At 45.2% G+C, this 19,268-nt stretch overlaps 1 protein-coding gene across 1 annotated transcript in view; it reads left to right on the top strand.

Annotated features, from left to right (window-relative positions):
- Window positions 1–12,158: 12,158 nt before the first annotated feature.
- Window positions 12,159–19,268, top strand: part of zmiz1a (zinc finger, MIZ-type containing 1a) — a 29,957-nt gene continuing 22,847 nt past the window's right edge. Inside the window, exons 1-3 of the mRNA XM_070916501.1 lie at window positions 12,159–12,227; window positions 14,874–14,987; window positions 17,820–17,925. Of these exons, the coding sequence (XP_070772602.1) occupies window positions 12,159–12,227; window positions 14,874–14,987; window positions 17,820–17,925 (289 nt within the window). The remainder of the gene's footprint in view (window positions 12,228–14,873; window positions 14,988–17,819; window positions 17,926–19,268) is intronic.

Here is a 19,268-nt window from a genome sequence, read left to right as displayed (position 1 = left end):
CCTCCCTGCACTTCAAACAGCAGAGAGCTGATAGATGATGCATCCTGCCCTGACACCGTCACACAAACAAGCAAAGGAAGTTGCTCAGCTGGTTCTCCAGAGCGCTGAAATCAGCTTTAGTGCTGAAATGATCGATCAGCCAGGAGACAGCAACGATTTTGATAATTGATGAATTGTTTAAGTAATTTGTCAAGCAAAAATGCCAAACACTTATTGGTTCCAGCTTCTGCATGGTGAGAATTTATTTATTGATATTGTAAATGGAATATTTTGGAGTTATGAAGTTGTCACTTTTGGCTATGGGAACCTGCAGTGGGCATTTTTCAATATTTTGTGGCATTTTTCTAGACTAAAGAATTAATTGATTAAGGGGGAACTCCATTTATTTTACATACTGCATATGTGCTACAGAGGGAGATTGCGAAATCTGATAAATTGCCTCAAGGGATGTCACTTGAGTCAGTGTCACTTGGGGCTGAAGAAAATCGGGGGGGTGTGGAGTTGGAAAGACGTGAGCTTACGAGATGTCTGTGGCCCCTCCTCATCTCTGTTTGAAGCTAGCTGCTTGAGGCTACATTAGCCGCTACCAGCATAACACACCTGAATCTCGGCGTTCAAGTTGCATCATGGGTAATGTAGGCACCAGGTTTTGACAAGGGAGAAGAATGCTTGGAACAAAAAAGATGGTATCTCTGGTTCTGCTGCATCACCTTTTTTTTTTTAAACTGCACATCGTCCGACAATTTTTAATAAAAAATATAATCAACAGTAAAAATAATTAAAAAAGTAATAAATAATTTGCTTCAGCGTGTCATTTTACTTGGCCAGAAAACCTGTCAAGGCCAGGAGCCCGATTTGATTTGATATGTTCGCTGGCTGAGGAAAGCCCTCCTTCACTCCCTGTTGGTGTTGTTAAAATCAGACTGACTTCATTAATAGTCTGCTCTGGATGTAATTAAGAATGAGCGGAGGGCAGCCAGCAGGGAGGGAGACAGTGAGAAGGAGAGTAGGAGAGTCTCCTCCCAGCTTTCTTTTTAAATCCCTCTGTCACCGGTATTGACAGGCTGGTGAGAGAAAACTTGAGAGAGGAGTTGGAGGAGGTCAGTGGAGTGGGTTTTGGATGAAGCTTGACCCTCTTTATGTCATCTTCTTGTAGCAGCTTGATGAGAAAAGTCTATTACAGCTGGTAAACACTGGGAGCGCTGGACTATACTGCGTTCTGAGATGTTTTGGCTCATTTGTCCGTGATTAGTCTGCCTGCCTGCCTTTGTTTTGTGTGTGTGTGTGTGTGTGTATTATCTGAAACACACCCATGCACATGCACAGCATTTTTTTCTACACTTGTGTTTACGCGGCACTGGGTGGAAAACATAAATTGGAGACAGAGCGTTCCCCGTCTGCAGGGCTTGGAAGAGGGTTTGGGCTTGGAAAGCTGGCTTTCCTCTCAGGAAGTGTTGTTCCTCACCGCTCTCCATAAACACTGGAAAAGAGTCCCAAAGAAAATGTCCCAGACTCACTATTTCCACTGTAAACACGCAGACATACACATATTATACTGCTCCCTCTCTATTTCTCTCATATGTGTCTCTGCTCTTTCTCGAGCAGAAGGCTATGTATTTTCACAAAGGAGCATACAGTATGCCAGAGTGTGTTATCCAGAAAACCTGACCTATGCAGATCAGCTGCCTCAACTTTTAAAATGAATGCATGTTATTTTCAAGACTTTGCAAAGTCCTAACGGGGAATATGAACCCAAACAACTGGGAACTAAAAATCTCTATTTAATCAGTATTTCACCTCACACATAGAGACCAATTTTCCATCATTCAAAGTTTTTTATTGTAACACTGCTGTCATTAGAAATGAAGCAATGAAAAAACAGGATTTGCTTGTTTACGTTGAACCCCTGGGTAAAAATTATGTTGAAACTGAATTACCTCTCGGAGCAGCGTAAATGTTACTTTTCAGTCTTTAACAAGTGGTTGGATTGCAGTTCCCCTCCTGTGCTGTGCAAGCTAATAAATCCTCACCAGCGAGAGAAGGAAAGAAAGCTCTTTCCATTAATTTTAGTTGTCATGGCATTTATTCCCGCAGTGGAGCATTATGCTGTGAAAATATCATCGATGAGTCCCAAAAAGCCCAAATAAGACTTGAAATTTTCACAGTTTATCATTGTCAGAGCTCCGATTTGGCAACAGGGTGCAGGACTCTTCAATCTATCACAGACAAGTTGGCCACTGTGATTTCACTGCAGATTTTTTCAATCAGCAGTCTCATGTCTGCCTGTCAATCAGTCCTTTTACATTGAGATGACACTGCAGATGCAAAACAATGCTGCAGATGATGTGCTTTGTTGCATTACCAGCCAGACATCACCTTTTGCTGCTGTTCTCTCCGCTGTGGTTAAAACACTGAGCTCACTTTACCACCCAGCTGGCTTACACAGCACCCTAATCTGTGTGTGTGCAAGTGTGTAGAGAGGGAGAGAGGCAGAGCGAAGGAGTGTCAGAGAGAGAGAGAGAGGTTAGAAACCCTTTTTTATTACATTTCCTCCGCAGTGAAAGAGGAGGCAAGATGGACACTCCATATCTCCCCGCTGCACCAGAAAACTCATCTAAATGGAAAACACATTGTCTTCATTATTTTGCAAGAGCTGAAAGAACAGGGTTGTCATGGTAACAGCCATCTGAGTGAGCGCAAGCGGGCGGCCGAGGGGCTGGTTTTAGGGCCAGAGGAATGGAGAGAGAGAGAGAGAGAGAGAGAAAAGAGGAGGAGGAGGAGGTGGGAGGGAGGGAGGGAGGGAACAAGGAGTCGGGCGGGGGGGTGGGGGGGGGGGCTGGTTTGGTGGAAAGAGAGAAGAGGGGACAGCGATGAAGAGGGTGGAGATGAAGGGAAGAAAAAAGGAAATTGTGGGGTGAAACAGAGAGAGAGATGAAAGAGAGCGGCGGGTGAAGACAGAGAAAAAAATGGAGAAAGAGAGCGAAGGGTTCGTGAGAGGAAGCAGGGAGTGTCTTTTCCAGCAGAGCCAGACTGTGCAAATGGCCAGTTAGTGGCTCTCAGAGAGCAGTTCAGAGGCCTTTATTAATTTCAAGGGGCAGCAAGATGGTAGATTTAACATCTTAGGAAATCTCTTCTAACTGTGTCTCACTGCAGCCCACTGGTCCTCTGTGTGTGTGCAGATGCATGAGAGTGCATACTGATGTACAGTCAAGGGAAGAGCTATCTTTGCCCGCTGAGCTAACATTAGAAGACCCGGTGCTTTGGTAAACACGTTAAGGGGGCGACTGGCTCCACTCTGCTCTCCAGCCACTCCTGCTCAGCCAGCGCCCCAGCGGTGATCGACAACCTGCCTGCTGCTGTCTTTATTAGTTGCTCCCTTAGAACAGCCCCTGGCAGCAGCAAGCCCAACGCCGTAACGCCCTTCATCAAATATTTACCCCTCCTGAATCTACAACGGGCACCAAGGCCTCATCAAATAAAACCAAGTGCCAAGGCAATATCTAATCCAGTCCAATCCGTCTCCTTGTCAACTTCATTCTCTTCCCTCTCTATGCTGGGCGGATTTTCATGATGCTCCTGTCAGTTTAGCATCAACCCGAGGATTAGGGCTGATGCCACAGAGGAAGGGACCTACATGATTGTTTATTTACAAGTCGTTTCCTGCTTCTCTGTTAAATAGCCAGTGGCGTTAATGTGACTGAGGCCTGACACAACATCGTTTTGACAGCCATCGGGCGATTAAGGAAATTAAAGTAATTGCTTAAGTCTTTGTCATGCAAATACTTATAACCTCCCCCTGGAGTATTTGGCTTGGCTTTGACACCCATTGGGATGTGACATCCAACCTTATGCCTCTTCAGAGGAGCTGTATCATTATCGCTATTGTTTGTGGTTTGAAAATGGGATGTAGATGAAGAACCAAGACATGTGCTGTCAGATTAGATTTGATTTATCGTAGATGAAGCCATCGTAGAAGTCCCAGTTTTCGTAAATGCGTTACATGTTCAGTTTTTGTGTTGGGGTCAATCCACCATGTTTCCCATCAGCCATGGTGAAGTGTTTTCTTCAGAAGAACATCCAGATCCATTGGAGATAAACGTTAAAAAGCCATGCGAGCTTCGCAGCATCTCTCTGCGCTGAAGCCGTGGGGAAATTATGTTTGTTTTTTTTCTCTCATCAGTTTCCTCCAGATGTGCAATCATGGCCGAGGAAGGAGCGATGGCTGTGGCTTGTGACCGGCATTTAGGGAAAGAGACAGCGTGCACTCAGTCGGCTGTTTGGCTGCTCTGGCTGGCTGGCCGGCCAGCTGCGTGGCTGTCTGTAGGTCTTAGTGATTCATGTCACACTGTAATTGGTTTACCTGCTCCCTGTGTGTCTGCGCTCTGAGTGGACCAAAACAAATTACCCAGGGATGACCTCTCGTCATCTTTCTCTCCTGCTCACCATTTCCCCCTATCTCTCCCTGCGCGTCCCTCCCTGCCTCCCACTACATGTAATACGTTGTATGAGTGTTTTTCTCTCTCTTTCCATCTATTTGTCTGTCTCGTCTTCCTGCATTCCCTTCTACATACCTCAAATCTCACAAGTATATCCACAGTACAATAACATTTTTGAGAGAAAGCATATCCACACACATTAAAGCCTCTTGAGGCTTGAAGATGTGTGTTTCTCTGTCTGCCTGCTATGTCAAACATCATTTCGACATGTTACACACACATGCATGCGTGAAGATAAGCTGATAGGATGGACTTTGTGTAACAATGCTTGAGATCACAAATAAACTCACACACACACACACACACACACACACACACACACACACACTAGTGGAGTGCTTTGTAGTGAAGCACATTAGCCTTTCAGCGCTGGTTTTTGCGCTCACTGTGCCAAATAGTACCTGTGTGGATTGTCCCTTCAGTGAATGAAACTGGTGCTCTGTGTACACCATTAGGCTGTTTCATTTTCACAGCAAGCAGATGTTTTGTGTTCTTTGCTGCTCAAACCCCTCACTCGGATACACAGTGCTGAACAAACACACACAGCATCACCCCCCCCCCCCACCTCCACCCGTGTAGGAAGGTCTCGCTGTCTCTAAGGTTATTTAGCCGTTTCAGTCAAAATCCACTGTCAAAGGATTTCAGTGTGCAAAGCTTGAAAAATGTGATTTGTTTGTGTTTGTTGCATCGCTGGTTTCACAGACTGTTCTTCTATCAGAGGACCTGGTGCATGCACTGGCAAACATCAGTCTTGTTCTAGTGCCCTTGAACAAGTCCCTTATCCTGAACCAACTCAAGGGGTGTTCTACTGTAGGCAGGGCGGTGGGAAAATCAATAAGGATTCTGTACTGTACATTTTTACATCTTATATATCCTCCTTATTCCTTAGTTCCTGATTGAACCAACCTGCCTACATTTGGATATTGTCCATTGATGCCATCATCCCATAATCGTCTTGAGGAAACTGTTGCAGGGATAAATAATAATAACTGAATGAGCAGTTCAGATGAGCAATTTTAAAAAGTAGCCCTTTCACAGAGGCCTAATAACCTTCTTTAAATGGCATGTTCTGTTCTGTACTGGCTGTACTTTGTATATTATTTCACACTGATTTCAGCATGATTTCTAACTGGAAATGCTTAAGAATAGTTGTTTGTAATGGTTGAACTGGATTTGTCCCATAAAAGATCAGAGGGATAAATAAAGGTTGTTCTGCAGGAGCTGCAGCACTGTAGGACGATTTGTTCCACCAAGTGCAGAGAGGCCGGGCTGGTTGCTTTTTTAGTAAGGATTGTGCTTTTGGAGTGTCAATGACAAGGGGGAGTGGAGGGCAGACTGGCACAGATATATTTTTGCTCTCCCTAATGACACCAATACCATTTCATGGCTTACTGAGCAGATTGAATCACACTCACTCTTTGTAAGTCTCATTCTCTGCCCCTGTCTCTCTGTTTCTCTTTCCTGCACACACTTCATCACTCTCTTCTCAGTTAGACTATCGCATGCACATTCATATGCTACCGTACACTGATGTGTTACACTCACCCCAGTGGATGTTGTTTAATTGCATTTGGGTCAGCAGTTTGCCTGTGCTGAAACCGAAGGACATGGAATTTGTCAGTTTACCCATTCAGCACTCACAGGGGGCGGTGTGTGAGCTCACAGCTCTGCTGGAGTCAGGCCCATAAGGTTAGCTTTACACAAGCCTTTCAGACTGCACTGTCAATCACTCTCCTCTCCTCTCCTCTCCTCTCCTCTGCTCTCCTCTGTCATCTGCTCTCGCACATTCTTCTTCAAATGTACTAGACCGCTGTTATTCCACTTAATAAAGCTTATGAGATTTATGCACTCTTTCACTGAAAGGGCACAGTATTTCAGGCAGTCCTATGATGACCGGGTACAGTGATAAAGGCTGCACATTGGCCTTGTGCCCCTACCACACACACACACACTCTTGCTTCATCAGTTGTGCATCACGAGTGATAGAATCTTGCCTTTCGTGACAGTGGAAAATCGTATGTGGCAGCCAGGACATACAATCTTCCCCAGCTGGTATTTATAGTCTTCAGCAACTGGAACATTCTATGGAATAAGGAGTTCATTCATTCATCATGTGATGCTCAAGCTCCGTTCTGCTCATGGATGACCTGATTTCGTATCTCATGGTTAGATTGATTGCCTTTCGCCCATTAATGCACACAATAAAAACAAAAACGTGGGCGCGTGCACCAACATGTCAGTCTATTGACACTAGAACTGAATCGTATTTTGATTTGATTTTGATTTTGGTTTTTTGTTATAGTTATAGAGGTTATAGGTAGAGCTTAAAGGTCGGGTTGTGGTTGAACAGAACTAGTTCGTTCGACATGTTTCGGACGGCCCACTGGAAGGCGGAATGAAACGCAGGGAATAACGGCGCTCATTTTCAGACAGTCTCTCCTGGAAGACATTCATAGTGTTGCACTTGGTTGTTCATATGAAAAGTTGGTCAAGGATGAAAAACGGGAGCTTGAGGGAGAATTTCAAGCCCTGGCACCTTTCTCACCTCCGCACAGCTGGCCAATCACGGCGTGCAATGGGAGTCCAGCAGACATGGAGCAACATTAGCATTAATTTGTAGTCATGTCTCTGGTCACAAGGCCAATGTCCAATATTAGCTCTCCTTTTAGCTCTCTTTCGATTATCAATTAAGAGTCATAAATCAAGAAAAAATGCACTCACTGGTTCTAGCTTCTCAAATATGAGGATTTGCTTGCTTTCTTCTGTTTTGTATCACTGTAAATTTCATACCATGGGACCTTTTAACTGTTAGACAAAACAAGCAACTTGAAGACATTATGTAATGCTAGAACTCAGGCATATAGACTTAACGATGAATCAATTAATCAACAAAACTAATTAATAGGTTTATTGATAGTGAAAATAATCGTTAGATGTCTGACTGTGAATTTAGTCTTTAGTCTGAATATCTTGTGTGTTTGTGTAAGCAGCTAAAGCTTGTCAGTATCTTGTAAAAGCAATGATCATCCCCAAAATATTGTCTTGCTGTGTTTGTCAACATATTCAGTTCCAAATATGTTATAAGTCTTACAATGTTGTCAATCCCTAACTGAAACCCAAATGTGCAGTCTCTGCTAAATGAGAGGGCACCTCTGTGCTCACTTAGTACATGGTGCACTTTTTTTGATCTCACACATTGAGTGGTGAAATAATCGGCTGCTCCCGGGGGTATCTGGTGGCGCATACCTGCAATACTCCACAGCTGAAGCTCCATATTTATAGACAGCAACAGAGCAGCTCACATATCCCCACATCACAGCTGTTTGCATTGCAGTGTTGGGTGTCACATAGCTGCCCGGTGCTCCTGTGGTTGTCACATTAAAACAGAAGATAAACAAACAGCAACATTTAGAGTTTATTTTTTCCACCCCTGGGACAAGTCATTTCAAATTTTAATAGATGGTGGTTATGATGCAGTGTAGAGGGTTGAGTTTTATGAAGGCCGGAGGCAGCGTCATGACCAATGGTTGGCTTTGCTGGGAGGGAACAGGAGAGGAGAGAGATTAGCAGAGGAGAGGATTAGCAAAATAATGCAAAGAACAAAAAAAGACAGAAAGACAGAGATATGATGTTGGAAGTAGGTTTGTAGAAAACGGTAGCTGAGGACAGAGTGGAGTGGACCGGAGAAAATAAAGGCCATGAGTGCAAAAAGCGACTGTCTGGCTATGGGAGTTTGCCACTAGAGATAATAGTGTGTGTGAGAGAGGGCTGGTGGCTTTTTACAGACACACTGAGAGCTGAGATTGTGGGAGGGAGAGGGAGAGAGAGGCCAGCACAGCTGAGTGGTGTTGATTGGCCTGTTTGAAAACACATGAACTGCAGACAGAGAGAGAAAGAGAGGGAGAGAAGCTCTGTGCACTGGGAGAAAGTGTCGCTCTGTGCCGTGCCACGCTGCAGCCCAAACCACATTAGAGCAAATGAATCCATTCCACCTCCTGTTATGGCAGCTCCCGCACGGGGCCCCAGGAAGGAGAAGGAGGAGGGAGGGAGGAAGAGTGGCAGAAGGGTTGAGATATGAGGGACGGGGAGAGGAAAATGATAGAACGGAAAATGGAAGGTGGTGGAAAGGAGTAGCATGCTGGGTGGCTCTAATGATGTCTGAGGGCTATAGAAAATGGGCGCAAACAGCACATAGTGGTGAGAGAAAGAAAAGCTGTGGCCATATAACTCAAGATGAGGAGGAGGAGGAGGAGGAGGAGATCCCCCACTGTGTCCAGAGAGCAGGAGTTATAGTTATGTTCTCCTTTTTTCAGACTGTTGCTGAATAATGAAGATGATCTCTGGCCAGACTTCACCCGGTTGCTCCTTTTTATATTGTTCAGCACTGCCCTCTACACTTTACATACAGGACAGACTGAGCATTAGAAGATTAAGCATTAAAACACCACCAAATATGTTATTTTCCATAGCATTGCTTGCAAACCCATAAGTATTTAACTTAAACTGAAAATCTTTCATGCACAGAATAGACTTCTTCCTTCCAGGGCCTGTGAAACCCATTCAAACTGCAGACGCAAAGATTTCACGTGGCTGCCGGACTTGTACTCCTTAATAGGGCTGATAATATGATATCACAACAAAAGAAGTTATTAAAGTGAATGTTTGGTGATTTTGCACACATTTGCATCGTCCTGATAATATATATCTTGATGTTAGAAGGTACCCATATTAATATCTTGGCACTGATTCCAACCATATTGCCAGGCACTGCTCCTAATGTACTCCTCTACAATACACGGTGTTGGAGTGCAGTATGAGCTCCTGTGTAACCGCTTCCATGTGACTGATCACATTCACAAAGCAAGCTGCACTTGACAAAGGTGGTAGTCATTTGTCTGAAATGAGAAATCACTCATGCTATGAGTGATCATACCCTACGTGTGTGCGTGCATGAATAAGTGTGTGTGTGCTGCTGCTGATAATGAAGAGATAATTTCAACACTCTCTCTTTTTCTTTCTCTCTGTCTCTTTTCCCCACTGAGCCTGGCCCATCTTGCCCCCTTCCTGCCATACTCCAGTGCCTTTCATATTACTGTGCTTTTGTTTCTGAGCATTATTATTTCTTGCCCCACTTCCCCCAGCTTGTTTTGCTCTGGAAAGAGAGAAGGAGGGAAACAAAAAGTGAGAGAGTGTGTTTGAGACAGTGAGAGAAAGAAACAGAAGCTTCCTCGGATGTTAGTATCATTTGTGGTTTGTTACTCTGCTCTGATTCATAGCAGCATCCTCCCACTGCTCTTTTAAAGGGAGGTTGTAATATGCACAGCATAATTGGATGTGTAATCCTTTGCTTTGCACCTCTGGTAAGCAGTGCTGAGTGGAGCTGATTAAGATGTTTGGAAGACAATAAAGATTAAGCGGGCCCATCTTCAGTGTGTGCATGCTCAAACAACAACAACAACAACAGCAGTAGCCCAAAAAGTCTGAAACAGAGAGAGGAGAAAAATCACACTCTGTACTCTTTAAGTTCTTTTTTCCACTCCAGCTGTAATCAGTCAATCTGTGGAGAAGTAGAGGCACATGTCAGCATTTTGCTGTTCAGACATTCAACTTGTTTCCCTTCCTATCATGAGTTGACAGATTACTGTTATATTTTGATAGTAAACAGGGAGGGGGGGCCAGGAGGAGGGCTTCTGCCATGTTTCCACTGAAGCATCGTCTGTTATGCAACACATTTTCCCTTGAACCGGGGGTGTGGTGCTGGAGCACCTGTCAGCCTGGACAGTCAGTCAGGTGGATTGACTTCTTATCTCGGTCACAGCGGCACCGACTGAACACAGCCTGACCGGCCAGTCGCATTTCCACCTCACTCAATTTCCTTTCAGAACCTGAGGGCCCATCTTTTCATCGACTAACAAAAGCACTGCCCGTTTATGGGAGGAGGAGGTGTATGTGTGTGTGTTGGACCTTGTGAAAGCACAACAGAGGAAGAAGGGGGGGGGGGGGGGCGAGATTATTGGGCAAAAGAGGCAGATTCCTCAGCCCTCTCTAACCCTCCTCCTCCCTCTTCAGTCTTGGCTGCGGGTGTGTTGGGACAGCAGGAAGGGGAGCTGGAGGAGAAACAGTTAATCAATAGCCACAAGGTCAGATGGGCAGCGCTGAGCTGGAGTGTGCCCTGTTAGCGGTCCGTGGAGCTGCCTGGCTGCTGAAGGGGATTTGTAGCACTTGTCAGGGCTTAAAGGAGCCCTCTCTGGACCACTTGCTCTGGGTGTAGTGTGTGAAAGAGACATGCTGGTTAGCAGCAGGAGAGGGAGACATCTGCTGGATGCTGGGAGACACAGCACAGCAGAATTAGGCCACCCAAAGTTGCGGTCATATTATGTGTGCTCAAAGTGGCTTTGTTCCCTGCAGAATGTAAAGTTAGCTGAAGTCAGCATCGTGTCCTTGTAACCTGACGAGAGACATTTCTACTGCCCACCATTTGACCACATTTGCTCCAGAATTCCCCCTTTACTCATGTCAGCAATGCATCCGCTGCTGTTTAAGACTTTGTGCAAGTGCACTTGAGGTAATTCTACTCTGGTAATGCTTAAGCTCAGAGGATTAGTAATACACTCTTATTCTCAAGGTGTTCCTTTGAAGTTTTACCTTTACGCTTAATCAAAGTGAAGAATTCAAGCTTTTGTGTTTACATGCTCTTAAGTGTGTGTGTGTGTGTGCATGCGTGCGTAAGAGAGAGTGAGACAGAAAAAGAGTGTGCATACTTGCAATACTCTTTCTAAGCTAAGCCCACCAGACTGAGCATTACACATGAAAACTCCCTGGCTGAGCACTATGCTTCCATCGTATTCGTTCTCTTGCTCTGTTTGTCACAGCAGGGGATCTTGGGGGACCCTTTATCAGTACTGAGCAGCTTTCTAGAGCCCCCCCCCCCCCCCCCCCCCCCCCCACACACACACACCCACCTGTGGTTTCTCAGTTCGCCTTTTGTATGGAGGAATGTGAGGCGGACCAACACTGATGGAGATAAACACAGAGATGGTGAGGGATGGAGGCCTCGCTGGCAAACCAGCACGATACCTATTAATCCAGCCTCCAACCCATTTCTCCAAGATGGTCAGTGAGCGTGGGGCTGAAATTGTTCTTGCTGTTGGATCAGAACAAGATATACACAGAGAGAAAGAAATGCTGTAAAGCCGAACCTTATCTGCTGTTAGATGTGGGCATAAATGAGTTGTCTATGCCACACTGATAACCTTGAATGTGAGGTGTGCTTCTTTAAAGATAACATGGTTTGCTGTGAGTGTGATTTTTCTCCCGTAGGTAACATAAAGCAATAGTTTCCTTTCAGTTTCATCATGTTTCTGTTTGTCGTTAACGGTGCTGCTGTGGAACATCTCAGTTTCATGCATTTGCCAAAAAAAATGTAAAAAAGCACGCTTGAGGCGGATCAAGCCCTTCGATGAGTCACTTCTTAAACAAGCTGGCTTCCCTGTTTGAGAATTTGTCAAGCTGCTGAAATGCTGTTTGAACTTCACAGGCTACAAACTCTTCACATGGGCGACCCGACAAAAACCTGTTCTAACAGATGTACCTCTCCTCCTCCTCCTCCTCTTCTTTTACAGAGTAAAGAACTTTTAATGGCGTCCCGGTAGAGACATCAAGATGAACACGTTACCATCAATGGACCGGCACATCCAGCAGACCAATGACAGGCTGCAGTGCATCAAACAGGTGTGTATAAAGACTCATGTGTAGCAGCCTGTTGGTCCTCTTTTAACTTCTTTCAGTACTATGCAGACATGGACTCTAGAGGCAAAGACACAAGAATCTGCATTTCCTCTCCTTTCCTACACTCCTTTCTCCTCTCAGCACCTTATATGGGCATCAGTTTTTCTGGCCATTAGCTCCAGTCACACAGATCATGTTGCATGGGGTCATAGAGGGAGAGTGAGGGAGGCAAATCTGGCAGTGAGCACAAGAAGAGACTTCAAAGAGACTAGCAACATAACAGACTCTACTTCGGGTTTTTTTTTTTTACCCCCCTCCTGGTCCTGTGCTCCCTTACATCACGTTCCTGACTCTTGACGTATGCCGGCCCTTGTTGTGGTTTTGCTGAAATGCTTCCTTGACTGCCAGCTTTCAGGAGACTCCTCGCAGACATATACAGGCAGAAAGACACAGTCAGACAGACAGGCAGACATAACCCAGGGCTACCGCCTCTGCCTGTGATTAATAGTCTACACAAAGTCGCTGGCTGGCTGGCTGGCTGGCTGGCTGGCTGGCTGGCTGGCTGTGGGCTTATTTGTTTATGCTATGTGGGTGTGATCCTTTATATCTCCCAACATCCATATGACACCATGCCTTCCAGTGAATCAGTGAATTATGGCGCTTTGAGCTTGCGATTATGAGGTGACATATCCCTTTTCTCTGTGCCCCTCCCCATCCCACCCCCACCTAAACTCCTGAGCACCCACTATAGTAACCTTTATATGAACAGGCTCTTATTGCCTCACTTCTTTGCTACTTTGCATGTAGCGATGTGCTTGACGTCGAAATCATGGAAAAGCCTTATTTCCAAAACGAGTCAAATTTGGCGGAACTGACACTACTCACTTTACAAAGCCTCCTCAATTATTTTCTCAGGCGTCACTGATAAGCCCTAAATAGCCTGAGTTAACACGTCTAGCTTAATAAATGCTCTAATTGTACTTCGGTTTATATACTCCGCGACTTCAAAGGCAGTGAGTTAGTCAGTGAGCTCTGAGCTTGTGGCGGGTCTGCTAGCAGGGTGTTGTTTTGGTTTGGGGAAAGCCGCTGGCAGAGAGCCAGGTGTTATGCTGTTTTTTATGCAGCCAGGTAGGCACTGAACAGCCTGATCCTCGGCTGGCCTGAAAAGGGGTAAGTCAGTCCATCATCTCACAGAGGACAGTCTGTCAAACGTCTGGCTCTTTGTCTGCTGAAACCCCATCGCTGCTCAGCCCTCTCCCCCCACCTCCCCGTTTCTGTCCTCATCCAACCCTGAAGAGCAACAACAACAAGAACAGCTCAGGCCCCATCCTCCTCCCAAAACTCAGTGGAGCTATTTCACTCTGCTGTCCTCCCCCTCGCACCAGAGTCGAGGTTGTCAGGCAGAGTCGGTGGCGAGCGCTGCAGCAGGAGGAGCTGTGAGTTCAGATCTAGACAGACAGCCCCTGCTGTGCTAGTTCTGATTCCACTCGCGCTGGAGGCTGATACGCCTCCCATCAAGCAGCAATAATGCCAGATTATATCACTCATCTAGAACAGGCTCTTCTCCTCCCTCTCACTCAACAAGAGCATCTCTCACTTTCTCTCACTCTCCCTGCGTCTCTTCATCATCAGTCAAACCCCTGTGAGAGGCCACAGCTAACTCTACAATGGCTAATCTTCACATCAAAAAAGATGAGTCACTCAAGGCCTCTCTTGAAGCTCATGATATCATTGGAAGCTCTCAGAGATTTTCTCTGCCTGACATGTTAGGCCTCGTTCGCACCGAAGAGCCCTTTTGTCACCCACCGCCAAAAAGCTGCCCTTTCAAAAAACGCTCACCTCTGCTGCCCCCTAAAGACAATAGTTCTACCTTCTCTGCAAGAACACACAAAACAAAACGCTTCAGCTCCAGATGAGAATAATAAATGCTTTCAAGTGGGCTCAATCTCGCCGACTGAACAAGCTGCAGCTCTGCGCCATTTCAGAGCTATTAACCTCCTGAGCCGTGAAGAAAGGGAGCCCAATTTTAAAACCGCTTATTGTGTCCTGCCAGCCTGAGTAGCCTTCAGACACTGGGAAGAAAAGACTCAACTGTTTCAGGCCTCAGTGAACAAGCGAGAGAGACAGACAGAGACTGAAAGAGATTAGACAACACACCAACGGCGCGTATTCAGTCTGCACACATAGCTGCCAGGACCAAGGTTGTTTTCTTTGTGAACAGCCAAGCCAGCCAGTGGACTTCTGGTGCAGAGGCTCTGTTACATTCTGAAAACAGGCAATGAATGAGGGGGAAGAGAGAGGAGGAGGATTGGAGGGAAAGATTCGGTTGCTGTGTGGGTCATGGGGGTGAGGGCTGGGTGTTGCCAAGAGAGATTAACAGGAAACACTGGCATCATTGTTGATATGGGTGTGATCTTCTTCCCACAATGCAGCAGAGCCCTGAGTGGGCGTTCATTGGAAGGAGTCAAGGTCCTCACAGGGTTGTGCAGAAACACAAGACATTAAATCTAGGCGGTTTGGAGGTAGAGCGCAAGGCTGCAAAACTATTTGGTTTCAGTGTTTTTCCAATTTGTACTTAATCTGAAAAAAATAACGCTCATTATTTCCCATTGTTTCTAACGGGTGTCTCCTTTCTCTGTGTTTGCACAGCACTTACAGAACCCGGCCAACTTCCACTCAGCAGCTACTGAGCTGCTCGACTGGTGTGGAGATCCCCGGGCCTTCCAGCGACCTTTCGAGCAAAGTCTCATGGGATGTCTGACGGTATGCAAACACTAATTATGGTTTTCTTAGGGTTTTTCAGGTACTTTTTAGGAGACCCGAGCAAAACAATAATTAGATTGTGGATACTTGGGGAAAAAAGATGGGATGTTGTGTCCACTTCTGTGTCCATATTCATATTGTATTTGGGTTATATCTTTTTTTCCCCTACAAATGTGAGTAAAAACGGGTAGTAGCAGTATTAGGTTTGTATCCAGCAGTTATCCAAGGCAGCTGCTCAGGCCGCCAGGGGCCAGTGACACTGGTTAAAGTCCTTGTCACCCGCTGCTTCTCTCCACTTTGTGCTTTACACACACACAACAAAAAAGAGGCTTGAACGGGACTGTGGGTAGCCATTCACCTCTGGCTACCGCCTTTCAGTTCACCAGCTACCATTCATCCATCTGGGCGCAGGGCCAGAGAGCTGGCCTGCACCAGGTGTGTGAAAAAACTCTAACGCACACACGTACTTACATATACAGTCACACGTGTGAAAGAGGTTTTAGAGCAGAGAATTTAAAGTTTCACGCGTTTATCGCTAGGATCAGTCTTTTAATCACTGAAGGAACATTGTCCCCAGCTGAAGTGGTAGCGTGAGCAAACAGATAAATGCTCATTAATGTGTAAATCACAATAAAAGCCTCTTAAAGGCTGATAAAGAGCCATACAATGGAGCCCACCACTGAGATCCCTCTCAGCATGGGGCTGTTTCCATCAGCTAAATTGTTTCATCAGACTCGGAGAGCAAACGGCTTCTTATCTGGAGAATTACAGCGCGTAACAAGTCCATGCATTCTTTCAGGGATTTTTGTCTTCATGACGTGATGTATCAGAGTGCATCTCTTTCAATCATAGTCCATGATATATGTCGTAGCTGAGTGAAATTGAATGTATGCCTCATGTAGAGATGCCTGTTCCCTCTGGCGTGTTGTACATGTGGAGGTCATCCTCCGATCCCCGGTGGAGTATCGGCTCCAGAGCCAATAAAAAGATGACATAACTGAGCTGTCAGTGCTGCACTATTAGCTCTGTCTGTGCGACAATTTGTGGCTTTTTTTTGTCTTTTTTTCATGCATACTGTATCAAGAGTGTGGGTAATGTCAGTGCATACAGCAGACATCTGTACTATTTTTGCCTTTAGTACCACAGTTTTGTAAAATCGCCCACTTAGTTCAGTAGGAGCTGTCTTTCACATACAACTGTTTCAACAACAAGCGGAAATAAACTGCAAAACTGATGCTTCTTTTTCTCCAGCGAATAGACAAACAAGAATATGAATGGCCCAGTAACCCTCCAGCACCTCTTACAGCACTGTTTTCGTATTGACAGGAATATGGGCCTGGATGTACATCCTCAGAGGGAGATTAAGCTGAAAAAGGCTTATGAGGTGAAACACTGTTAAATCCGTGTTGAATCTATGCTAGCCTCTGCAGCTGGCTGCCTGCCTTCTACAAACTGTAGGGCAGACTCACTCACGCAGGAAATTAAACGACTGACAACAACATGAGTCGACCACTTGTCAGAATCGTCATCATTTGCTTAATATGGTTGAGTTGAATAGATTATGTTGTGAAGTATTCATCCCTGGAATGACATGCTCATGTCTCCTAAAAAGCTTCAAATAAATGTAACATGATTTACTTGAACTGTAGAATTGGTTATTACCATTGCTTGATTAAAACAATCAAATAAAACCTTTTCATTGACATAATTTCTATAGTTTTTCATTCAGGGCTCAAGCAGCCATATTACCTGCGACAAAGGCACTTTATGATCACTGCTAGCTGTTATGTTGGCTCTCGAAAAGGCACCCCAGCTGACCTTGTTAACAGTAATCTGTGTTTTGAGGTCAGAGGGAGCAGAGGAGTTGTCATCTGTTAGCAGATAAAAGCGAAGGGGTTTCCCTGCTAATGATGATTTACCCCTGTCTCCTGAGTCCTGTTTAACGTCACTCAGCATCCCCTTTAACATTGTATAAGAGTCTGGGAGGCTCCTGCTTCGTGTCCCATAAATGTTCAACCTCTTTCTGAAGTCATTATCACAAAAGGATTATTAAAATCTTACGGCTGGGGACTGGTTCCTCTCAAAATTGAAGGAGAAAAAGAGGATTTCTAACCTTTGTTCGCCCAGGGGACGCTGCTGAAACATACTTTTTTTCTACACTGCTCTCTAATACATTCGCACAGATAAACTGGTCTCACATCAGCAGTGAGAGATATAGCAATACCTATTATTTCCACATTTTCCTGGTCTGTTTGGGTCATTTAACCGGCAACCTTAAGCCAAGAGACAAACTCTGTTCACTTTAGGGCCAGAGAGCGGGCTTGTTTGAGGATAACCTTTCAGAGACTCTGCTCGTTCTGCAGAGCGACTGTGGTTTGGCTCCCTCACCTCTCTTGGAGGTTGATGCAGTCATCAGACTCGTCCCAACTGTGGATCACTGGAGCAATCCAGACTGCAGACTCCACATTAATCTCACTGCGTCTGTGTGTATGTGTGTGTGGGTGTGTGAGTGTTTATTGTATGTGCGTCTGTCTGAAGACAAATTAAGTTAAATGATAGCAGAGGCTCAAAATATTAACACAATTAAGAAAGTGAAAGATGTCTTAACTATGGCTTACTGTTTATTTAGCATTCATTATTCGTGTAAAAGATAGATAGTTTATGGTATTGCATAAGAAAGTGCAGTTTATGATAGATAGATAGATAGATAGATAGATAGATAGATGCAACGGTTAATTGATTAGTTGATCGAACTGAAACATGTATGACATTTGCAGTGATGTAAACCTGAAGGTCAGCAGCTATACTTATGGTCCATTGCTCTTTTTCCAGGTGGTAAGTCGCGTTGCTGCTCAGCAGGGGTTTGACTTGGACCTGGGCTACAGGTTGCTGGCTGTGTGTGCTGCCAACAGGGACAAATTCACTCCCAAGTCTGCAGGTAAGACCCACCACTTTACTGAAATGCCAGCAGGTGCATGCTCATACATCATCCCATTTACTGCTGTTCACTTGCAAGACAGTGGACGATACAGTGCTCATTGTTCTTCATGCTACAATTATTCACTTTTCCATGAAATAAAACAATTGAAACAAATCACTGTATGGCTTAAAGTCATGATCCAGTCAGAATTGATTCATTATTCTGCTCTGGCCATGAATGCACGACGTAGCTGCTTGTTATGTTTTGAGCACTATGGAAAGGTTATTAGGATGTCTTGTTGGTAGGACACAGAGAATCTCGTAATTACACTAACAGACAAATTATTTTGTTCCTTTCAACACATAAAAAACAAATAAGTGTCTGTTAAAAGTTACCATGAATCTGTGGTTTGGAAATGTTTGATTTTCTACAAACGACTGCGACCGCAGACGTCATACAAAAAGCCCACAGAGCATTATAATGTCAGATATTTTTAGTCCCCATTAAACATTAATGTGCTATTGAGATGAGCTGTCCGGGTGGTAGCCTCACAAAAACAGTCTACTCAACAGTCCGCGTGCGCACACACACCTGCACTTGAATATGCAGTCTGCATGCACACACACATGAAGCGAGAGCAAGCAGTAACGCTATCCTCAGACATTTATCTATCAAATCCAAACCCCCCCAATCCATACCTCCCCTCCCCGCCTCCCACAGTCCTGCAGGAGCGGCCTGTTCTTGTACATTTGTCAAAGTGAAAAGTGCAGAGGCGGGAGAGAGGAGAGAGAGAGAAAGAGATGGATGACTGGGGAGGTGTCGCTGATGTGTGCTGGACCACTCACTCTGCCTGACAGAGACCTGACAAAGCCGTAGCCAGCCAGTCAGAACACAGATAAACCTTTGTTCGGCGGTAACGTAAGTGAGAGTAGTGAGAGTCAAATATTTTGATTAAACTGTCTGATTTCTTTGTTTTTCTGACATGGCAAATATGTCACTGCTTCATAACAGGAACTGCAGCGACAGGAACGCTCTGAAATCTTATCCCATAATTCCTCATACGAGCTGCAGTGTGCTGCAACTGAATATGCAGAGGGCAGAAATCTATCAGTTTCTGCTGTACTTCTGCTCACATGGTCTTATGAACATTTGCTCAAGCTGAATATCCTCTTTCAGTTGTGGTGGGAAGCGTCTTGTTGGGAGGAACTTAAGTGGTCAGACAGACGTCAGTGTACAATATTGATTGCTGTATTTCTCTCTCTGTCTGTGTTCCTGTGTTTGGATAATGTGATTGTTGTCCAGGCATGGCTCGGGCTGGCTGGCTGTCTGGGCCGACTGACAGTCAGAATCATCCTTAGGCC

This window comes from Enoplosus armatus, chromosome 12, assembly GCF_043641665.1.
Source record: "Enoplosus armatus isolate fEnoArm2 chromosome 12, fEnoArm2.hap1, whole genome shotgun sequence".
Classification (NCBI taxonomy): domain Eukaryota; kingdom Metazoa; phylum Chordata; class Actinopteri; order Centrarchiformes; family Enoplosidae; genus Enoplosus; species Enoplosus armatus.
The sequence above is the reverse complement of the archived record's forward strand: the minus strand, read 5'-3'. Positions and strand labels throughout refer to the sequence as shown.